The 22,853-nt window shown below is 38.4% G+C and overlaps 1 protein-coding gene across 27 annotated transcripts in view; it reads right to left on the minus strand.

Annotated features, from left to right (window-relative positions):
- RBFOX1 (RNA binding fox-1 homolog 1) overlaps positions 1–22,853 on the minus strand; it is a 1,116,721-nt gene that overhangs the window by 503,970 nt on the left and 589,898 nt on the right. For 26 of the 27 annotated variants that reach the window (XM_088174487.1, XM_088174481.1, XM_088174482.1 and 23 more), the window contains one exon: positions 9,158–9,205. The exons of the other annotated variant lie outside the window; for it this stretch is intronic. In XM_088174487.1, coding sequence (XP_088030613.1) covers positions 9,158–9,205 — 48 coding nt within the window. The remainder of the gene's footprint in view (positions 1–9,157; positions 9,206–22,853) is intronic. 27 annotated transcript variants of the gene reach the window in all.

Here is a 22,853-nt window from a genome sequence, read left to right on the forward strand (position 1 = left end):
AACCTGCTCTGTTCCTTAGCCTTCAACCTTTATCAAGTCTTGAAAGTGAAAGACAGTAACAGAGATCAGAGTTCTTTTTAAATGGCATTGTTTTGAAGTCAAAATGTTTGCTCCTTGCATGGTATGCACATTGCCATTATCTAGGAGAAAAAGCGAAATTAACTTTGTTCTGTGCATTAGCCTGCTGATAGGGAGGGATAAAAGGAAGGATAAAAGAAGCCTTACTTTAGACCTTGAATATCAGCATTCTTTTTTCAACATTTTTACTGTATTTTTTCATAAATAATCCTGATCTTTTAAAAAACAGTTGGGAGACAACAAATACGACATAATGGGACATGCCTGTACACCAACACTTTTAATTTTGCCCTGGGAGTGCTATTTTAGTACTGAAGAGATGAGATAAATGGCAGAATCCCCGGATTTTCCTGACCTTGATCAAGAAGAACTCATTTTTAGCTGAACTGTGCAAAACTGCTATGATTACATCAATCTAATCTGGAAAGCACATGGTTTATATATAAACCATGGTCTCTGTCTCATCCATCAAATTGAAAGACAATAAAACATACTTCTGTAAGAAAAATCAGGGAAAAAAGTCCATTAACCCTTATTTTACTCTTTACATCAAAATCCTCTACGATGTTTCAAAGACTAAAGAAGCATGCATACATATTCAAGTTTCTAAATATGGATATATATAAATAAATGTAAATGTGCTGTTATCATAACAGGCTTCATTAGAGATAAAAGACACTGTGCATCATTGCTGAATAAATCAGTTCTGAAATAATGGAATTAGGAAGTTTTGATCTAACTGCCCAACCAACACCAGGCAGCCAGAAAAAGCCATCTATTGCTACAGAGAAAAGATTTACCTGGCAAGAGATGCAATACAACATAAAAAGGCAAACTGGAATCAATGAGAAATGAATTGGATTACTGGACAGAAGCATATTCTTGCACGTGTTCAAGCTACTGGGAAAGCAACAGAGCCAGCAGTTATAAAAAACCTTCCAAAAGCCTGCTTACCCTTTCCTGATCCAATCACATCCATGCTGTTAATCAGGTTGGATTACATCCCAGATATTAATTTGGCAAACAAAACAATCATCTGATTCAGTCTGTCCCCTTCAAATATGCTGAAAACAATCTGCCACTGATAATCTTGCCATGCATGTGCTCCTGGAAAGCCATCTGATCAATTTATGCCAAGATGAGAGAAGATATCTGCATTCACTCACAAATGGCACAGGGCTGTCCCTATCCATTAGCAGTGTGGAAATGTGCCCTCCAGTGCCCAAGGAACTGCTGGGATAGGCACACTGAAGGGAGGCAGCTCAAAGATTCATGGGCTCCTTTCTACCAACAAGAAATAAATCCTGCAGATGAACCCATACTGTGTATGAACAAAAGGCTGCTGGCTCATCAAAGCCTTGCTCCCTCACTGCCCACAGGAATCCTGTCCTGGAAACAATTTCAGCAGCTGGAGACATCCTCTGCATCTCCTAGGGTTTGGTTAGGATTTTTCTTCTCTCCACTTAATAAACTGTCTTTATCTCAACTCATGAATTTTCTTGCTTGTACCTTTGCTGTGCCTCTCCAATCCCACAGTGTGCCAAAACCTTGGGGTGACATTCTGGCCCTCCTCCTTCACTCTGACAATAAGTAATACTTCTTGAATTTCTGTCTTCAGAGAGCCTCAATGCCCCAAAAGAATCCCCACAATGAGCCAATTCCTGGATAATAGCTGGGTACCAACAGAGGGGGTTCACAGAGAGAAGGAATCTCAGAGCTCCAGCCTCTGGAGCCAAACATTGCTGGGTAGGATTCCAAGCCTGTCCAACAGACTCAGAGGTTGCTGCAGGCACAGAATTGAACCCACATGCACAGAGGGTCACTGCACAACCTCTGCTCCCATCCCCTGTTATGCTGAAGACATGGAGTAGAAGAAACAAAGGAGAATTTTTAATACCTAATATTCCTAAATATTTCCATAAGAATATTTTTTATTCTGGTTTCAAGGAGAACAAATGCAAAAATATAAGCAGTGGTTCCATTCCTAAAAGGACTCAAATTTTCAATATCAAAAGTTAAACTTCCCATAGAGATACAGTATTTGATAAAGAAAGAATGTTATTTATCTCTCTCCATTTTATGATTTAGAGAAGTGGCCTGCATCAAGTTATTCTCACAAATATCAAGTGCTGTTTCTAAGTTTTCTATGCAACAGTTTCAGTGGAGGAACACAGGACTACACAACTTTTACACCACAGAGAAGCAGCCTGAGATCAGAGCATTTGTCTGGTTTAAAGAAAAACAGAGCAACTGCAGCCTCCTCTCTAGCAGCATATTGGTGGGCTTGTCTCAACAGGGGCTCTACTACAAGGACTCAGAATAAATCATAGGAGAACTCACATTTCCATTCCTTTTTATCAGGAGAAATACATAATGTCTAGGTTTCTACCTCACCAATAGGGCTCTTTAAGAATAGTTAAGGAAAGCAGGACTGTCAGTGGCTATTTTCCTTACTGAGAGGAAAATTAAAATGTAGCAATAAAACATTTCTATGCCTAAGCACAGGTTGGCAGTAAGTTAAATGAAAGAAAAGGCCCCAGCCTGAGACTCTCCTGTCTGAGATAATTTTGCTCATACCTGTGTAAGGCTCCCTCCTCTTTCAGTGCACTTTAGACCAGGTCCAAAAAAACCTGCAAATAACGTGGGTCATAGGTACGTGGTGTCAACTCAGTCCTTCTTTAGCAAATCTCCCACATATTTATTTTTAAAAGCAAGAAAAAAAAATACAGAGAAGGAAACATCAACTGGAAACTTATTTTTCTCTCAAGTATCAGTGACCATGAAACTCTCTGGCACATGTAAACAATATAAAGCCCCACACTGTGGAGTCTGGGTTATGAAAAGCTGACACCACCCAAAACCTTTTCAAAGGAAATGTTCCACCATAGTAGCAAAAGTTGCAGTGTCCCATTGCTGTGAAGTTTTATTGGTTCACAAACACAGATCCAAGACATGTTCCCATTCACAGAACACTAATATCTATAGACCTGTGGGGTTTTCCCTTTTTTTATCTAACTTCAAAAGCCAATTCCCCTCTGTTTTTATACCTGTTGAAAACTTAATGGCCAGATGTAAACAACATTTCAGCAAGGCTTGAGTGTCCCATGAATTATTTTTCAGTTAATTTTGAGAGGTAATTAGCAGCAAATTGGACTTCATTTTTCCTTTTCCCCTCTGATTCTTCCCCCCAAATCTCAATATTTTAACTTTACATTTAGCCAAGTATTAAAGCAAACAATTTCTGTCTCCTGCCCTCTCCCTCATCCCCAAGTGAAACATAATTACTTGTATGCAATGCAGGTACAGTACATACAATATATGCCAAAGTAACTTGTGCATACGTTTACTTCAGTGCAAATAAAATATTTTATTCATGCATATAAAAAAATGTTCTTTCTAGCTCGGTGAGCTTTTTAGGAGTTATTAGCAGGAATGTGTCATATATCTAATGAAATTTATTTCAAGCTAGAAGAGATTTAAAAAAAAAAGTAAAATAAAGTCTGAGAACTAATTCTGTAGACAATCACAGAATTATAATTTTAAGATTTATCAAAATATCTTCAAAATGAAGATTAGAAAAAAAAATCTCCCAATAAAAATACATTTTATTTGCAGTGGCAATCATGTTTATGCATATTAATACAGGGAGAGGAGATGTGATGGTTCGAGATGGAACACATTGGCAAAAAGACACAGTGTAGGAAAAGCTTTTTTTAGCCCTCTGCCTTAGCAGGTATTGCAGCACAGGAAATGCAGTATCCATGTCCCTCCTGTGTACTTAGCATATGTAAAAGTCATGCTGCAGAACACGTTGACACTTCAGTGGGAGGTCAAATTATTGTTTTGGCACTTCTGTCACGCCTGTCACTTCAATTCCACTTTATCAAATTACAGATTGCTAGATAGAGTTGGATTAAGGGGAAAGACAGACACACACACACAGAGGAGCAACTGTCACCACTTCAGTTGTGAAATCCCATAATTGCATGTCAGTGACAGCGAGAACAAGAGAGCAGTAATAGGGCTGACATTATGAGCATTCAAATACCAGGAAACTCTGCAGCAAGACTTTGCACTCTGTCAAGCCACATGCCAGGAAATGGACTGGATTTCTGAGCAATTCCTCAGATTAGAATTGCCAATATTTATTAGGCTGACTAATAAATAATGCAGTGTCTTAAGTTCCAGGGCAACTTTCAGCTCCTGGTTTTTTGCCAGAAGTATTGCTTTTGTTTGAAAAAAAACATAAAACTAAGACAAAGGAGTAAAAAAATCCTTTGATTTAATAATATCACTAGAAGTAGTATGAGTAACAATAAATACTGCCTAAAAAATGTAGGTTATGGGCTTGATTCAACTTTCTGAGTTTTAGGATCCCTGGAGTGCAACAGATTTTGATTTCAAATAACTGTGAAGGAATCAGCCATGAATTTCAAGTAACTTTTCTGGTAATAAATAAACAAATAAACACCACACACACCCCCCTTAGATAACTTTTGTCAAAGACAGGGAAACTTCCAGCTCTGCACTGAGCCAGGCTCAAGAAGCATCACGTAAATGTGACTTAGATGAGCTGAGGTGTCAGGGGAAATGTGCTGTGCTGTGACAGGAGGATGCTATTCCTGGCACAGCTCATTATTCCCCCTCTGGGTTATCCCCCTGCTCCTGGATTCTGTGCTCAGCCCTCTGCCCTTTGTGTGGGTCTGGCCTGCAATGGTTCAGCAACACCTGGCACTGCTTGTACAGGAGGGAGAGAGGCAGGAGAAACAGCAATCATTTGTTCACTCTGTTAGACAGAGGGGCCATTAACATTCAAAACTTGCTTAGATTCCTCTAAATCCATACCCACATACAATTCAGACACTGCCCTATCAAGCCACTGGAGTCTATGACCTTCCCTCACAACAACAACAACAAAAAATAATGGGAGTAAAAATGCATCTCAGTAATCTACACAATTATGCAGATGGCACAATGCCTTCACAAGGGAATAAAAATGACACTTATTCCTATTCACTGCCAAAGAGCCCCTAAACAGCAGAAAAAGGGACTACCATGAAAGAAAACAGTAAAATAAATCCGTATCTATGATGCCAGGAGTTGACTTAGTCTCTCCATGGTGATCCTCACTATTTGATACCCTTATTAATGCCCTTCTATAGTAATTTGAAGAGCAGCAAAATTAGATAAATATTTTCTCTTAAAATAAAAAAAAATCCCTTAAACTTCCAGGGAAAACATCTTTATATGATAACTATGAATAAATAAAAAAAACAAAAAAAAACAAAAAAAAACAAATAACAAACCTTCAAGAAACCACTGAATAAATAAAGCAAAATATATTTGTAATGCTGTTTCTTTTTCTCCTCATTTTGTCTCAGACACCCTTTATAACCTTGCCTACATCTGCCCTTCACACTTCCATTTCCCCATATGTAACTCAAGCCATATAACTGTAAGTACTTTCCTCATAGGTGTTTTTAATTTGTTTGTAAAGTAATTTGAGATCCACTGACAGAAGGCACTAAAAAAAAAAAAAAAAAAAGATAATTTTCCACAGCAGGCAGAGAAAAGGAAAGGCATTACTGCCTAGCCCATATCCCACAGCAGGTAATAGGGAGTTAGGGAACATGATGGCACTCCAGGGAACTCTCCCACCTTCCTGACCTCTCAGCTTATTGCCCTGAGGCACTGCCATCAAACCTGGAGCTCCCATAAAGCCTCCACGCTCCCAGCTCCTGAATGGAGCATTTTCAAGTCAAGATGCACCTCAAAAGTAATTCCTCCATGAGCCACCTCGTTGTCCAGGAGGGAAAATGCAGCAGGACACGCTGGGTGACCCTGAGCCCCTGTCAGTGGGGCAGGGCTGCACTGAGTGACACTGCCCATCACAGCACAGCCCCACCAGGGCGACACAAAACTGACATTAAACAGCAATGAAGCAGCCAGAGCTGAACAAAACATTCCCAGCATAGCAAAGATGAGCTGAGACAAAGTTAGCCAGCACACAAAGGTCACTGTAAGTGAGCTTCCAGCTTGCAGTGTCAGTTTTCAGGTGGAAAAGTCACACAAAGGATGCCAGGGGACATAACTTTATAGCAGAGTTTTGGTTTCACAGCATTGCCATTAATTAATTTGATCATATGACAAGTGCAGATTAAAACAAAGTATGTCCTTTGTGCTCTATTCAGATCTCAAAGACAGAGCAGGACTGGGAGAAACCTTATTTAGTTTCTTTTTCTTTTTATATTTTTGAAGATTACTGTTCGAAGCAAGTCCAATATAAACATATATATAACTACTCAGAACAAATAAAGATATAAATTAAGAATAAATAAAAAATAAGGAAGATTTATAAAATATAATTCTATTTTAAAAAAGGCAGGTTTTTCAGGTAATAGGAGATGATGGAGCTGTGTAAGGGCAACAACAACAAAAAGGCTGTAGTATTACAGGTCTTCTTAGACTATGTTTGGTTATACCAAATGGAAGGATTTCCAAAAAATCCACATGCCCTCCCTCTTGGCAAAATGGCCAATATCCTTATTAATTGCCTTCCACCAGAACCATTTTGTTTGTGCCCAACACACAGAGTCATATCAGAAAACACGGGCAAAAGGAGAAACAACCTGACCATCTGTCATTGGCCTTGCAGCAGCAAAACATCACACAGGCTTTGAAATCATAACTCAAATTCCCAAACATCACATGGCTGGCTGCAGATAGCCATGCGTTCTTTTACAAAAATCACACATGGTATGTTTTTAACAGGTTTCTTCCTGTGACAATTTAAGGGTCACTTTTGTACATATGTTTCTTTGAGAAGCAAAGCTGAGCCATTTCTCTGATCTCATGAGTCATTAAACATCCAATATTGTGATGTTCAGAATGGTGGTGGGAGATCAAAACAAGAAAGCTTGAGTGTGTCAAATGCAGAAAAAAGCATTCACTAGGTAGGAAACGAGTTGTACAGGCACTTACTGGTCCTCTGCTGGGAATGGTAAAGGCAATTTAGTAATTCATAATTATCCAGGTGAGAGAGAGCAGACTGTGCATTGCTTGTCACCTGGTATTCTCAAACCTGGGAGCTTTTAGCCTTGCAGAAAATAAATAAAAAATCTTACATGGAAAGAAGACAATGAAGGAGAGACAGATCACAGTGATGAAGTGGTTACAATAATTAACTGCTATTTTGGACTTTACAGAATAATAGATTTCAAAATAATAAGTACAGTTATTAAATTTGAGTTTGCCTCCAAGCAGTGCTTTAGCCATGTTATATAAATTTCTACTTCAGAAGTTATAGATTAAGAAACTCCAGAAAAAAAAGGAACACAAGAAAAGGCACCTTGCAGGTTTGTATCTTGTGGTTAACTGGGAAAATTATCCATTAATTACTAATGATATAGTTCATTAGTTGTATATTTCATTATGGAAGTGCAAATTATTAGATACTAATGATGCATGCCCTAATTGCAGTAGTTTGTCTTGATTTCAAGTTCAATGAAATAAAAATATTTATTTACAATGTTTCAAGTTTATGAATTACATTACATTCTTAATTGATGCTTTCAACAAACGTGAAACAATGCATTAGTATTAACCAAGATTGATGGGTCTGTATTTGATGATCACTGGTAACTCTCTCCCTGGACTGGAAACAACAACTGCCACTTAAACTTGGTGGAAGCTTCAATTTTGGGACCAAAACCAGAGAAAAGATGAAACAGATCATGCAATAACAGGTGTATAGCACATTGCTGTTCTTTCAAAGTGCTTCCACAAAATCCCAAAAGGAAGAAGAAAAATCGAGGAGTTTTCTAGACAAGCCTTTCTGGTAATTGCAGTCTCTGGATATCCTGAGTCACTGAAGGTGGAAAAACCCCTTGTGGAACCCACCCAGAGCAGTCACAAGAGAGGGTATCAGACACACATCTCCTGTAATTCCTGCTGAGTACAAACCACGGCATCCCAAACCATTAAAACCCCACAGTTCACTGGCAACAGGCTGCTGCTATGATAGATAAAAACTGCAATACAAGGAAGAAGAAATACACCACTTGAATAAATTGTTCTCCAAAGCTTGTCAGGCTCCTGAAACCTTTTCCCATAATTCACATTACAGAAAGAACTTCTGGCCTGGGCAGTTTTAGTAGCTGCTACCAACACTAAAAAAAGTCAAAACTTGGGGTTTAGAAGTGAGGTCCCAGCCTGGATTTTAGCACATTTTAAAGGAACATGAACCTCAATGGAAGCACCTGGAGAGTCTGATGAAGGCTGATGCTCAGGACCTGCAGCCCCCGTGGGGCAGAGTGAGCAGAATTAGGGACTCTGAATAACATGTCACATGTTATTCCACAAACTCAGGTACTATTCCACACAGAAATACCCTGCACAGATCTAGTAATCCAGACTTTCAAATAGATAGCAACAGATTTTCAAACAAAACACGTTACTCTTTAAAGCTGGATTCATATTTATTTCTGACAATTTAAGGGGTTTTTTTTAAGCTGAAGGCTTCTTTGTGAAGCCTTTGTTTCTTGGTTAGCTTTTACCATAAGTAAGGTGAAGAACACAACTGAAAATGTATTTTGTATCTGGTTTCTATTTGTCCACAGAAAATAAAACTGGAAACATTTGTTTTAATCAACTCTCTAAAATAATAAAAAAAAAAAGTTTCAAAGATACTACTTATAAAGTAAGAAAAAGCAGTCTTCTTTCTGTCTTACAAATATTTAACATGGTATGCCAGCTTTATCATGAAAGACACACAATAACTTGGTTAATAATGTAAATTAAGAACAGGAAGTGCAACTACCTTGTAAACTTTAGGTTGAGACTATAATTCCCTTCTGAAAAAGCAGTTATTCAAATTTCTAACAAGTACATTCAATAGAGTAAGACTTTTGTTCCCATTGATGTTAAAATACAACATGAACAAATGCACATGTAAAGAACCATAAAATAATTTACGTGACTTAATTAAAAAAAAAAAAATTAAAAAAACCCCAAAGAACAACCAGAGAAAATCCCAGGTACTAGAGTTGCCTGAAAATCCACATTAAAACAAGGCACTTACTTTTCTGTCCTCAGTTTCTACACCAGAACTGCACTCTGCTTTAGTGTCCTGAAAGCACAAACAGAGAAGGCCGTGTCACAAAGCACATTCACCAGCACTGGGGGAGTAACTCAGCCTGAGGAATTGTTATTTTTGTACCCAGAGTTATTGAAATAGACAATGTCTAGTACTGTGCCTTCAGGTGAACTCTGTTAAACTTTACTACAGGCATAAATTAAAAGACAGGTAAAAGAACACCAAAAAACCTCGTGCCTATTTCAACATGGTATAGCCAACTCTCAGGAAAAAATATTATTTTTTTAGTATACTTTTTAATTTCCATCTTGAGGAAAACATTTCTTGCTCACTTTTTTTTTTTTTTTTTTGTTTGTTTTTTGTTTTTCAATAAAAAAAGTGATGGAAGCTGACAAAGGTAAGCTAAAGAGGAAAAACTGTTTAACCTTCTGTCTGTTATCCAGTGCTAACTCGGACTTGATAGATATTAGTGTCTGAATCTCATTGCAATGGGCAAGCAAAGCCTTTATTTATGATAAACATGTAAATGTGTGTGCACAGACCTGTACATGTGTGGATATTTTGGACATGTTTTCTTCAGGAGTGAAAAAAATCATCTCAAACCTAATGACACTCAACACATGGTCCTTTTATTCCTGAAGTATTTTGACTCATTGAACCTATGGATTTTTGTGCTGAAGATGTGCAGGGATAATGGTTAGCACAAAAATTATACTCCAAAAGGCATTTATGGCTTCACAGTCACCCTTTTTACACCAAGTTACTACTGGAAACTGAGTAAAGCAAATACAATTCAAATGACTAAACTGCAGACAAGTGACCTACTAATTTTCTTTTCAGCTTCGCTTTTCTAGTGAGGATATTCTTGGAAAAAAATTTTGCTGAACTATTACAGCTTTAGAGATTTCTATTGGGAAAAGAAGCATATATGGCTAAGAGGTTGTTTTTTTTTTTGTGAAAAGAACTTCCTCAGCCTCTCACCAAAGCTGGAACTACTCTAATCAGATTTCAGATTATTGGTTAGTCACTTGCACATAAATTGCAACACTGACAGCAAATAGCAGCTCCTATTAAAAATGAAAACAAATGTAAAATGAAGAATTGATGTTTCTTCAGCAGCATGTCTATTCATCTTAAATGAAGGACTGGTTTTACTTCAAAGCCAAAGACTTCTTACCTACCCCTGTAAAAGATTTTAAAAAATTAAATTGTTCAATCAAGTAAGATGAAGCAAGGTCCCTGGAAAAAAACCCAAAACTTTAATTCACAGCACATGATACTAAAGATGGTTTCACGAGGCATATCAAGTTGTGTCACTTCTTAAGCAGCAAAAGAAACCTCATTATTCCAGCCAGTGTAATATATGAATCAGCAGCTCTAATACTCTTTATATTCCATCATTTTTCATGGGGAACCAGATTGTACTTTGTGCAATATAACACTCAAACATTTTCTTTCAAGTGTTCCTTCCTGGCAGCCAGACAGTCTCTCCCCACATCCCCCGTGTGGAGGAGAAGGAAATATTCTCTCTGCCTACAGGCTCACTTCCTGAGCCTGCTTGGATATTTACATTTGCTTCTTTTGGGGGAGGGAGAGGAAAAAAAGCTCAGCTTTTAGAAGGTCTTTTCCCTGAGGGGAATGAATTCCAACTTCGTTAGCAGCAGTGATCCTCATGTCCTAGCTGTGCCCTTAGTCACCTTTTGGAAAGAATGTAATGTTCTGTAACATATTTATTGGTTAATCAAAAATGAATCATCTCTTCCCATATTACCAAGGACAAGAGTGGCTCTGTCTCACACACTGACCTGAATTAACTGAAAGCAGAATAAAGGAGCTGCTCTCAGACTGCACTCATGGCTGTTACAGGCTCTCAGCATGATGGATATACCTGAAGAGCCACCAGCACTCTGATCCCTTCTGCTGCCCATGGAACACTTTAGTTTGCTGTTCCACCACTGTCCTTTCCCATTAAAAGCAATTTCTAAGAAGCCCGAATTCATAAGCATTCATTACTCAATGAAAAATCCAATTTTACCTGGATAAAACAAAAGCCACCTTCTCCCAGCACAGCTTATGTCTGGAGCAGCAAGGAAGAGGAAGCAGCGTGGACACTGGGACCAGCCCAGCTGAGCCTCTCCTGCTCCAGAGGAATTAACCAGACAACGAGCCTCACCTGGGACTGAGACCTCACCTGGGACCTCTGAGGCCTCACCTGGGACTGAGACCTCACCTGGGACCTCTGAGACCTCACCTGGGACAACTGAGAACTCACCTGGGACTGCTGAGACCTCACCTGGGACCACTGAGACCTCACCTGAGACTGCTGAGACCTCACCTGGGACTGCTGAGACCTCAACTGGGACTGCTGAGAACTCACCTGGAACTGAGACCTCACCTGGGACTGCTGAGACCTCACCTGGGACTGAGACCAGCCTTGAAAAGATTCAGGCTGAATAGCAAATTACAGCATCTCTATTGTGTGTTTTATCCCTGAACATCAGACAAGCATTTCATGCCTTAGTGTTTGGTTATCTGTCTAAAGGTGTGGAAAGTGAATCTTTACAAATTAACCACTGCATCTCTAGCAATGGAAACCACATCTGCGTGGGTTCAGTCTCACTGCAAGGATGCTTTATCTTTGAAATTTTGTAGAGTCAGATTGAGCTGAAGAAATGGCTGTCTGTCTTCAAGACCACACACCTGGATTCAGACTTCTGCACAAGGGCAAGATAAAAACCAATTAATTTTCTGAAGCAATTAGTGTTGTAATTCTTTAAACCAGTGAAGCTACTGACTTAATCAAATCTATGTTTAAATGTAAATATTTGAGTACATGTCTACATCCTCGATATACCTCTTTCAAAGGAAAAATGTACACAGACCCTAAGCTTTAAAAATCATCAAAATTAATCATCTGTCAATCTCAGAGCAAGAAGGGAAGAAATGAGAATGTTCTTCCCAGGGAGACATCTGTGCTATTTTGTCTAAGTGCAAAATGACAAAGTGCTGTCACTTCATATATGTATTGCAAATTTCCCAGCTCAGTGAATTATTTGAGATGGAGAAGCACCATTGCTGTAAAGCAATTGTAAATTCTCAGGGATCTGCACAATGTATCAGGCACCTTCTTTAATGTTGTTACATCACAAAACAAAAAGTAAAAATCCAGAAAATATGTCCCTTCTGAAGAAATATTTTAGACAAACTATGGAAAAGATAGAATTAAATAGAAAACCCTCTCATCCATTCCAGGTTAAAACCAACACAATTCCTTTTTTCTCTAGGTGTCACCATGTAATAGCCAAATAATGTTATTACAAACATATTAAGAGCTCTATGTTTTATATTAATTGCCTTTTTGGTCTGTTTTGTTTGGTGGCAGCAACAGGGAAACAAAACAAGGTTTTCTGCAGAACTCTGGGAGCAGTGCAGGACAAGCACAAATTTAAGGGCTGGGATTTTTGAAGTTGAACACTCTGGGTCCTTGGGGAACAGATCTACCACCGTCATCAACAGCAGCAGTATAAAAATAGTGAGTGAACTCACAGAGTGAAGTAAAAGCTCTAGAAAAAAAAAAGTATTTATTAGTAGTAGGATGGCCATTCATGGGATTTTGGCTTTAGGATGCAGTAGAAACCTGCATATACTTTTTTTTTTTTACATAGATTCTGTAATTCTATATTTAATTTCACTCCTTGAATTGCAAGCAGGAGGAGTGAAATCACCATCCTGGAGCATCCATCAGTGCTGCCAACCCCCTGCCCTGGGCTGTATGCCCATCCCACCCCCACTGCCTTCCTCTGCTGTTCTGAATTTCCATATTTCCCCTCCTCAGGTGCACGTAAGGCAGCGTGAAAGGCGAAGTGAATTCTCTGTGCACACACAGGAGCCCTGGGCTCCTCTGTAATATCCAGCATGAGCAGTAGGTGGAAGCAAATAACCTTGTAAAATCCTGTTCAGCCTCCTGTGAAAGATAAACCTATTGCTGCTCAGGTGTTCTACACGGGTCCTTGGCACCCCAACAAGTGCCAGCAAATAATTGTTTTTTTCTTCACAAAGAAGAGATTAAACATTTAGAGATAAACGGTGGACTGAATAATTTGGGGTTTTCTGTTGTTTTTTTTGTTTGTTTTTTTTTTTTTTTTAGGTTTGAATTACATACAGCTGAAATGGATTCCTTTTAATGACTAAAGCATTTTAAAAGGTAACATGATTTTAAACAAAATAAGAATATATACACATATATATATATATATAAAATTTAAAAGTAGACAATCAAATTCTAGGTTATTGATTCTTGTGGATATTTTTATTGACTGTTAAATATCTCATACTCCTGAATTCTTGAGGAAAATACTTAATGTATTTCTCTATCCGTTGGCCATTATGTTTCATTATTGCTGCTAACAAACAGGCTGCCAGCAGAAGAATTCATTTGAATTTCATATTAGTTCTATTTCATCCATCCCAGAGAACAAATTAACCACACAGTAATACTTACTGAAGAAGAAAATAAATGAAAAATGAAACCTTAGAATGTGACATTCAAGTCTTCACTAAGTTTGTCCCCAGCTACTAAAGGACTCAGGCAGAAGCCTCATCAAATTAACAAACCAATTCAAGGATCTGAATGGCTCCAACAGTTGCAATGTCAAAGATGTGGGAGAGGAGCTTTAATTTGAAAGAAATAGCTTCATCTCTATTTATTAATGCTTGTGGACCAAGAGGTTAGTGTCTACAAGCTCAAACGAGGAGAAAACTGGGCCATCTGCACCTGCTTGTGATGCCTCAGGGCAGCCCTGGGGCAGTTTGAGTAGAGTCAAAAAGGAAACAACCCATCTGATCACAGATTTAAATCAAACTTTTCCAGATTTTAGGGAGCTTTCTTGTCTTGTTTCTAGATAAAAGTAGACTGCAAGACGAAGGTTTGCAAGACTCTTGGAAACTGAACTGACAAATTTTATAATAAAAAAATTACTGCTTATAAAAATACTGCTGTATTTTTAATAGAGATTTGAAAGGCCCCGTGTGTGTGTGCCCTCCCACACACCCACCCACCCCCCGGCTGTGCCTGTGAACACCCAGCTCTGCTTTCTTCTGCTCCCAGCCTTTGCTTATGCTCATCTCCTCTTTTCAAGGCTACCAAGAGTTAAAACTTTATTCCTCTCCCCCCAAGGAAAGCTTTGACTTTTTCCTAAATAAAGACTTGTTTGAGGGAGCAGGTACTGCTGCTGCTGGAGCTTTATGGACTGGAGTATATAAACCCTTCCCACTCCTCTTTCTTTCCCTTCTCTCACCTTCAGGAGTTCCTTGTCCTTTTCTCAGTGCTCTGCAAACACTCAGAGATGCACAGACACGTCTGCACAGCACAGAACCCTCGTGCCTCACTCCCCTCCTCTCTCCAAACACTTGTTCCATTAGCCCAGTGATGCAAAGGTACCCGAGTGGAAAACCTCCACCCTTCTCCTTGGATATCCCAAACCCACACATAAAACAGGCAGCATTTTCAGAAGACACAGATGTCATTTTAACATGTGAATCAGTCATGTAGCAGTATCCAGCTGTAAATATTTGCTTTTGAAGCCTAGATCGGGTTAAGACTTGAATTTGAGCTAGTAAATATTTCATTTTCAAAGCTGGCAACAGAAGGTGACGTTTGGTAAAGCTGTCAGTTTGGACAGTACAAAAACACTTAAGATTCCTAAATGCAAGGTCATTTTGACCTACAGGTCAAATCTGACATTCCATTTCTATATGTCCCTCTACTTGCAAAGCTGAAAATACACAGGAACTTCCAGAACCATAAATTTTAACAGTCTTAAACTTTTAAAACTGGATTTTCAAACTAAATTTTATTTATCTAATAAAATTGCCTTAAGTGTCAGGTAGACCAATAACTACATAAATAATCGTATGTTTGAAATGACTGAAATCTAGGTGGTCACTAGATACTCCTGATAAATTCAAGGAGTTGTTGAGGAAGCTGCTGATGTGATTTCAGCACGGCCACACACTGTGTAAGCTGGGCAAGGTGACAAATGGCAATATATATCCAGAGTATAGATGCAACTTTTAGAGAAAGAAACCTAATTTGACAGCTTATGTTTTCAAATTAACAACAGCACAAGGGCACAACACAATTCCTGAAGGAATCTTTGTCCAGTCAGGTCTCCTAAAGGAAACAAGCATATAAAATTGTTTCATACCTCAGACACCTGAAACACTTTATCTTTACTAAGTTTAGCCATATTTGATATAAATAGAAGCCCAAAGATATTCCTGTATTTTTCATAAATGAGTGCTTGAGGAAAAGACAGAACATCACTTGCAAAGCCATGCCCTACTCCAGCTGATAAAAGACCCCAAAGGGAGGGGAGGAGGATTCCCTATGAAGGGAAGATACTCAAGTGGCTGCCAGGAAGGAGCCTGTGTTTGCTGAGAGGTGACTGTTTGGGCACAGGGTATAAATCAATAATAAAACTACTTCACTTAAGTCTCATTTTCACAAAATAATTTCCTTCAAGACTGAAAAGGATTTTTGTTGAACTTTTAAATGGAGTTCAGTCATTTTGGGCCATGTAGTGACAAAAAGCATAAATTTTAAATCAAATAGTGATTTTTCAAGCTTACAGAGTGATAGGACAGGAATTGTTTAATGACAGAAGATGTGCAATGACTGCAGAAGTGCCCTGGAAAATTAGAGCTCTGTAAAAATCTATTTTCTCTTTGATATTACACTACACTTTTGATTATCACAAGAAGTCAAGTTTTATGCTTTTAATATGTTTTCACCAAATACAGCTGTTTGTGTGCAGCAGAACAGTTACATTCCCACTAAGCTGGCTGTGTATTTACTATGCTTTCTTGACTAAAACAGTGAAGCAGAATTTCATATTAGACTCAAGACTTCCCTTTATAAACAACCCACAAAGTTTCTCACTTCTGCCTCGCTGAGGGGGAGTGAGTGGGGTTTTGCTGCCTACTGGGGTTAACCTACAGAACTTCAAATGTTTCAGTTCCTGCCTATTCTCAAAAGTCACGAGTAGTCAGGCCACAAATTATTGGTGCTTCATACACTGAAAATGATTTCAGCTTCCTGGCCCAGCTCTGTGTCATCCCACTAATAGGAATGCAGAAACAAAGGCATGACTGAACACTGCATCCAAAAGACTCTTTTTATCATGAACAAATTCAGAAGGAGCTCTGATGACAACAGCTATTGCTTTAACATCCAGGAGAAATAAAGAATTGGACTGGAGCCTCGGGCAGCAAGTTGGTATCATTTAGCTTTGAGAAGTTTCCTCATCGACCAATACTGAGAGATTTTTGTTCTTGTTGGCAAGGAGAGAGTGACTGACATGCTATTTCTTCTTCCATGCCCAGTGTAGGGTAAACAAGCCCTGTTTGCTTTGAAACATCTGCCAAGCTGTGCTGTCATGAACACAGCAGAACCTTTTGGTTTCCCAAACATTTTCAAAAGCACACAGCTAAAAAGTCACTGGTCTCACCAGAGCCAGTGTCCAACACCCATTGCCCTGGCACAGAGGGGAGCTCAGCCAGCCCAGCAGGGAACCTGCCAAGGAAAACAGCCAAATGTCAGTGGCACAGATGTATTCCTGCTCCCAAATGCCCAGCACTCAGCATCCCCAGCTCTGCCCCCAGGGCTGCAGCTCACCACTTGGCTTCCACTGAAATGTTCCAGCACCACATCCATGGACGCCTGGAGTCAGTGTGCACATGGGGCACTGTTCTTCCTTTTCTTGGCTGGTTCCCCCCACACAGACACTTTGCCCTATAGAGCAGCACTAACCTGATGAGAAAAGGATCACTGGACACCAACAGCCCTGGCATCTTCTAGCAAAATGATGACTCTGTCTCAGTGCTGGTCAAGAGATGTAGAAAAAACCCCATACCAAACCAAACCAACCTCCCCCCATCAAACAAACCATAAAAGCACACGGGCCCTTCACACCCCTAAACACATTTCTTCAATTGTGCCCACAGATTTTATGGTTTTGTATATACATCCACGTGCACTGAGAAATTACCCTTCTTTTTAAATAATTAATATCAATTCCTAAGTTCTAGTAAATACTTTAAATACCTAATAATCCATTGCAGTATTTTTAATTGGAGGGTAGATAATAAATATCTCTGTGTAATACTGTACAGTATTTACTGTACATTTTTAACATGTGTTCACAGAGGTGTGTTCAGCTTTCTCAGTGGTTTAACAGGTTGTCAGTTGTCAAAACTAATCCCTGACTGGTTTTTGTCACACACACAGGAAGCTTCTTCCCTCCTCACCAAATGTCACATCTGAAAAACCAGCACACAATCCTGAGGAGAATCCTTCATCTCTTCCCTGACACTTGATAAAATGTGAATATTCCAGTTTAATTAATGAAGTAGGTGATGTGTTTACCCAGGAAAAAGAGATTGCCATCAAAATTCCATTTAAAGCATTATCTCACTGAATTTGATGGCATTTAAAAACAAAAAAAAAACTGCAGAAAATGAAGAATTTCATATTAAGAAATGCCAACTCAGCATGGCCAAAAGGATCTGAGGGATAAATTTACATCAGAGATGTGATCACCCCATGTGCTACTCCCACATTACATTTTCTCTCTGTTCTTTCTATATTTTGGACTAAATTACACAAACGTGTGCTTTTGATAAAGTTTTTCTTCCAGTGCAATCAAGTTACCCAAGCATGAATACTGGATAGGATCTAAGATGCACAATTTAAAACAAAATAAAATAGTGACAGTACATCCATTTCAAGGCTAAAAAACTGATTACATAAAGCCCACTTTGTGATGGAGCAGAAGAATGCTTTGATGAATTCTTTTCACCCCATGGTAAGTATAACTGCACACATTTCCCTTAAACTAGAAAGTTGTTAGAATCACATTAGAGCAGAAAAATGTATTTCTCCCTCTTTCTCTATAAACCAGGTTAATACTCTTTTATTTGATCTGGTAAATTTTCCAAATTACTTTTTGGCAAGACCAATTCAGAATTTATGATCTTAATATACTGAAACTTTTTCCTTAAAGACCGAACACAAATCCTAAACCTTAGAGGAAAAAAAAAAAAAAATCCACAACTTCTCCATGGAACCTGAATTTTAGCAGTTTCTTCTCTCAGTCCTACTATAATTTAACCCAAGATGGGTTTAGGGAGCACAGGCTGACAGGTGATATATGCTTCCTATTTTGCTGTTCATATAACCATTAACAATAACTGCAATAGAGCACATGAATGATAACAACCAGGCACTCACTGAACTGGAAAATCCAATATTCTTTACCAAGGTGAAGGGGGGTAGGAGTGGATCTATTAAAATGATTGTGCCTCCACTAATATGTAGTATGTCAGCTCAGTAAACAATGTACCCATAAAGTGGCTTCTTATTCCTTATCAATTGTGAGGATTTTACTGGGGTGGTGGTGGTAGCAGTAGTAGTAATAATAAAATAACAAGAATAAAATAGTAGTTTACTAGATTGAGTGAAAAGAATCACTGTTATAATGTAAACAGGCTGGAACTTTTCTATCTAGGATACTGTGCTCTCTAAAAAAGTAAAAAAAACAACAACAACAAAAAACAAAACAAAACAAAACAAAAAACCCAACAACAAACCAAAACCCCCACAAAACACTAACTAACTAACTAACTAACTAAAAAACAAAACTTCCTCCCCCCAAAAAAAAATCAAAACAAAAAAAAAGAGACCCAAAAAACCGCAAATAAACAAACAAAAAAACCAACCTGAATCTAAGGAGTTTTCATAGCTCGATTCCTGCAATTTAATCAGCTTCAGATCTCATTTATACAAGTGCATCAAATTACAAACTCTCCAAACAGCTCCACCTATAAACTTTGCATTTCTTCTTGCTCTTAGGGCAAATTTCAGGGCTGTAATCTTCAGAAAAACCGAAATGATGACGAGTTCCTGACTGTGTTCCAAAGGCAATGTGAGATCCCGAGGCAGGGCTGGGTTATTTTATCACGGGATCACTGCAAGGTGCTGATTTCTGTGCTGACCCAAAACACAAGGAATTAACCTGAAAACATTTCACACATGTGGCAGATTAAGGTCCAGACTCCTTGCTCCAGTAAGGCCAAATGTTTAAATTTTCTCCCCAAATGCAAAGAACAGTGTTTTTTAAAACATATTTTAACTCACTATTATAAAAGAGAGAGTGATACTTTTCTAAATTAATTCAGAACAGCACTAAGGTACTCAGGTATGGCCATGCATCTACCAAGTGAAAACACAACTAATAAATACATCCTCTGGAAGACAACCATTGTGTACACTCTTCTAAAACAAAAAGCAAAATACTGTTATGTTGCATCCTAGCTGAACAGAAACAGAAGAATTACAATAACATCTTCCACTAAAACAGAGCTGCTGTTCTGTACAACATGTATCCTTAAACACAAACTTAATTAATTGCTTTTCAGCACTCACTGAAGCCTGAAAGCATCCTAAAATCCCTTGAAGTGGATAGAATGAAGCATATTTTCATCAAAATTGTAAATATTAAATGACTTTATAAGGTAATATGTTGCAAATTCTGTATTTTTAGAAGGATTACAGGTGCATTAGTACAAAATTAGGAAAAGAGGCTTTTTTTAGTCACTGTTTTTAAGTCTTCCTTTCCATTTTGTGTTTCAACATATGACAGTTTGTGTTGGAGTCAGTAATTCAGGAGTCTCTCTGATTTCTTCAGAGAGAAATCAGAGTGCAGGGATTGAATGAAAGTCTTTGAATGGAATGAGTAAGTGAATAGATGGAATGAATAAGTAAGTAAGTAAATAAAATGAGTTTTAAGTGCTTTTAGTGAGTGAAGGTCATAGATGCCTGAGAAGTAGTACATGTTTTAGTGAAAGTTGAAAAACATACCAGTGTTTCCTTAGAGGCTCTAGGAACCTTGCTTCAGACATAATAGAGTTAGAGTTAAGGATATTGCTGACATTTTTCAGTTAGAACAAGATAGTCCATGTACATGGTTTATACATAGCCTGGCGTGCTAAAAAACCAGAATTCTAAAATCCAGAATTCTAATAGGTTAAGGAACAGTGGTTGAGTTTGTGTCTTAGCTAGTTGGAAAGTTTCTATAAAAGAACATGCACTGGGGAGAGCTGGGGCTCTGTGCCATGGCTTTATGCCATTGCATTTTGCCACTGCAATAAATAACTTTATAGCAACTATTAACTTGCTTGGCTTTTTAAAGAAGAACATAACCCAGCAGTGTGGGCACCCAGAGGTTTGCCCAAACCTCACAAGTTTGTGTACAAAGGCTGTCCTTAAAACACCCGAGTCACACAAACTCTCTCCTCCACAATCCATTATCTCATAAAAGAAATGCCATCAGTGCACAAGTAAAAACAGCATCAACAAGTCGTTAGGGTGAGCAATGTTCACTGAAGGAATCCTGATAAAGGAGTTATTTCCCTTTGGAATTCCTGGAATGATGTGAAGTTGCAGTCATAACTGGTAAAAACTGCCTCAAAACTGATCAATAATAAAGAACTTTGAAGTACATTAATCTGAGATCTGCTACCAGTTTTGTTTCCTTGTTTCTGTAACTTTAAATTCCCATCAAATATGAAGTATTCCTTTTTGCTGCTAGTGAATCTTTCACTGCTTAAACTGATTAACCATGCAATTTCCTCATTCCTTATAACAAGTTCAAAAGAACATCTGAAACTGTGGCTAACTTTACAACAAAAATGTTGAAAATCATCCTTTTACACTGGAATCACTCTTACTGAGCCTAGTGATATTAATGATGCAGTCAGAGAAATACATTCCATAAAATTACATGATGATAATCAAAGAATAATATTGAGTAAATCACATAATCAGCAACAACTAACACTTTTTTTTTCCACCTATCAGGCTGGAAAAATCAATTTGTAACGGGGTATAATGATCCAGTAAAGCCAATGTGAAGCTGATGTTCAAGAGATCTAAAGAAGCTTCAGAAAAGCAGCCCTGGGACAGGATTTGGCACCAGATGAGCACTGAGATTGTGCAGCACTAAACATTGTCTCTGCTGGCCTCTCCACCATGCACACATTTCACTGTCATTAATGAAGAAAGGTTCAAAAACGCCAGGCAGCCCATAGAAGAATTGTCACAGGCTCTGGAGGACACAGCCAAGCAGCAGATGAGGAGCAGGGATCCCCTCCTGTCCTCACAACTCCTGCAATGCTGCAGGAATAAAATAACAAGAGAGCACTTGCAGAATTAGCTCCCCCAATGTGCATGTCTTCTGAAGGCTCCAGCGAGCTGCACTTTACATCATTCCCACCTGGAATCCTCAAAATCAAAAATAACAGAACTCTCAGATGCCATTCATGGCAAATACTTTATCAGCCACTGTCTGCTGCTTGTCAGGAATTCCGAAGTGCAAGGGGAACACCACAAGAGTAGAGGCAGCTTCTGAGCAGCAGGTTCATTTCTTCATATGTGAAACTAGTTAAGATCATGAATAATTTTTTAGGGTCTAAGTTTGACTAGGAAATTATAATGGATAAGTCATACTCAATTCTGTAAAGGTATAAGAACTTAGTTTTACATATAAAAATGTAAACCAAATATTTAAATAACAATACAGGGTAGAAGGAGACAACTGGAGCACTAAGAGTGATAAAAGCTGCCTGTATTTCAACAGAGGCAGGAACTCTGACATCCTGAATATGGAGCACTCAGGGTTTGTGACTGTGGGCCAAAAGCACAGCACTGAACAGTGACACAGAAGGTTTCTGTAGCCCAAAATGTAGAAACCCCTTTCCCAGTCTAACTTCTGATTGCTCCAAGTTCATCAAGTACATTCCATAGAACTGAACTGGCCAAAAAAGCAATCAAAAATCTGAGTCAGGATTTCTGACAACTGAAAAAAACCCTGAAAAGCTGCATGTGTGTTTGTGAAACCCCCAAATAATGGAAAGGCAGCAGTGTGAAAGCTCAGAGAGACACTAAACAAGCTGAACTCTGAAAGTGCCACAGGGCTTAGGATGAGGTTTCCATGCCCCCCTCCCCACAGGAATTTCAGACACCCACCACCATTCACCCAGGGACTCAACTCTGTGCTCTGCAAAAGCTCTTGTTGTAACCACTTTGTTTCTTAGCACATCATTTTCTGACCAAAAACAGACTATAAGGTTTGTCAACAAGATGAAGAAATGATTGTTCACTCCAAAAATAATAATCACAATGACTACTTAAATGATGTTCCTTTGCCACAGCATGCAGACAATGCTGCCTCTATGGATGTTTCAAACATTTAGGAAATATGAGAGCCTACATATATTTAACTTTCTTTTCCTCTCATTTCAGATTTAGATGCCTAAAAAAAAAGAGATTGCAATCCATGTTTATATGCATTGAACATTACAATGATGAAAAATTGTTTACTTTATGTGTTAGTGAATCAGTGAGTTCAATTTTTGTAGGTTCTTTTATTTTACTCACAAGTCAGTTGCAGGCTTATTAATGACCAGAGAAAACACACTGAATAAAAAGCCAGGGATATGACACAAATATAAATGTTTCACGGAAAAAGAAAATTGGAAAATTTCAATCTACAACACTAAAAATGAGTATTTTTTTAACCTACTTTAGAATAGTTCATATGTTTACATCCTCCACTGAAATTTT

This window comes from Sturnus vulgaris, chromosome 16, assembly GCF_052056855.1.
Source record: "Sturnus vulgaris isolate bStuVul1 chromosome 16, bStuVul1.hap1, whole genome shotgun sequence".
Classification (NCBI taxonomy): Eukaryota; Metazoa; Chordata; class Aves; order Passeriformes; family Sturnidae; genus Sturnus; species Sturnus vulgaris.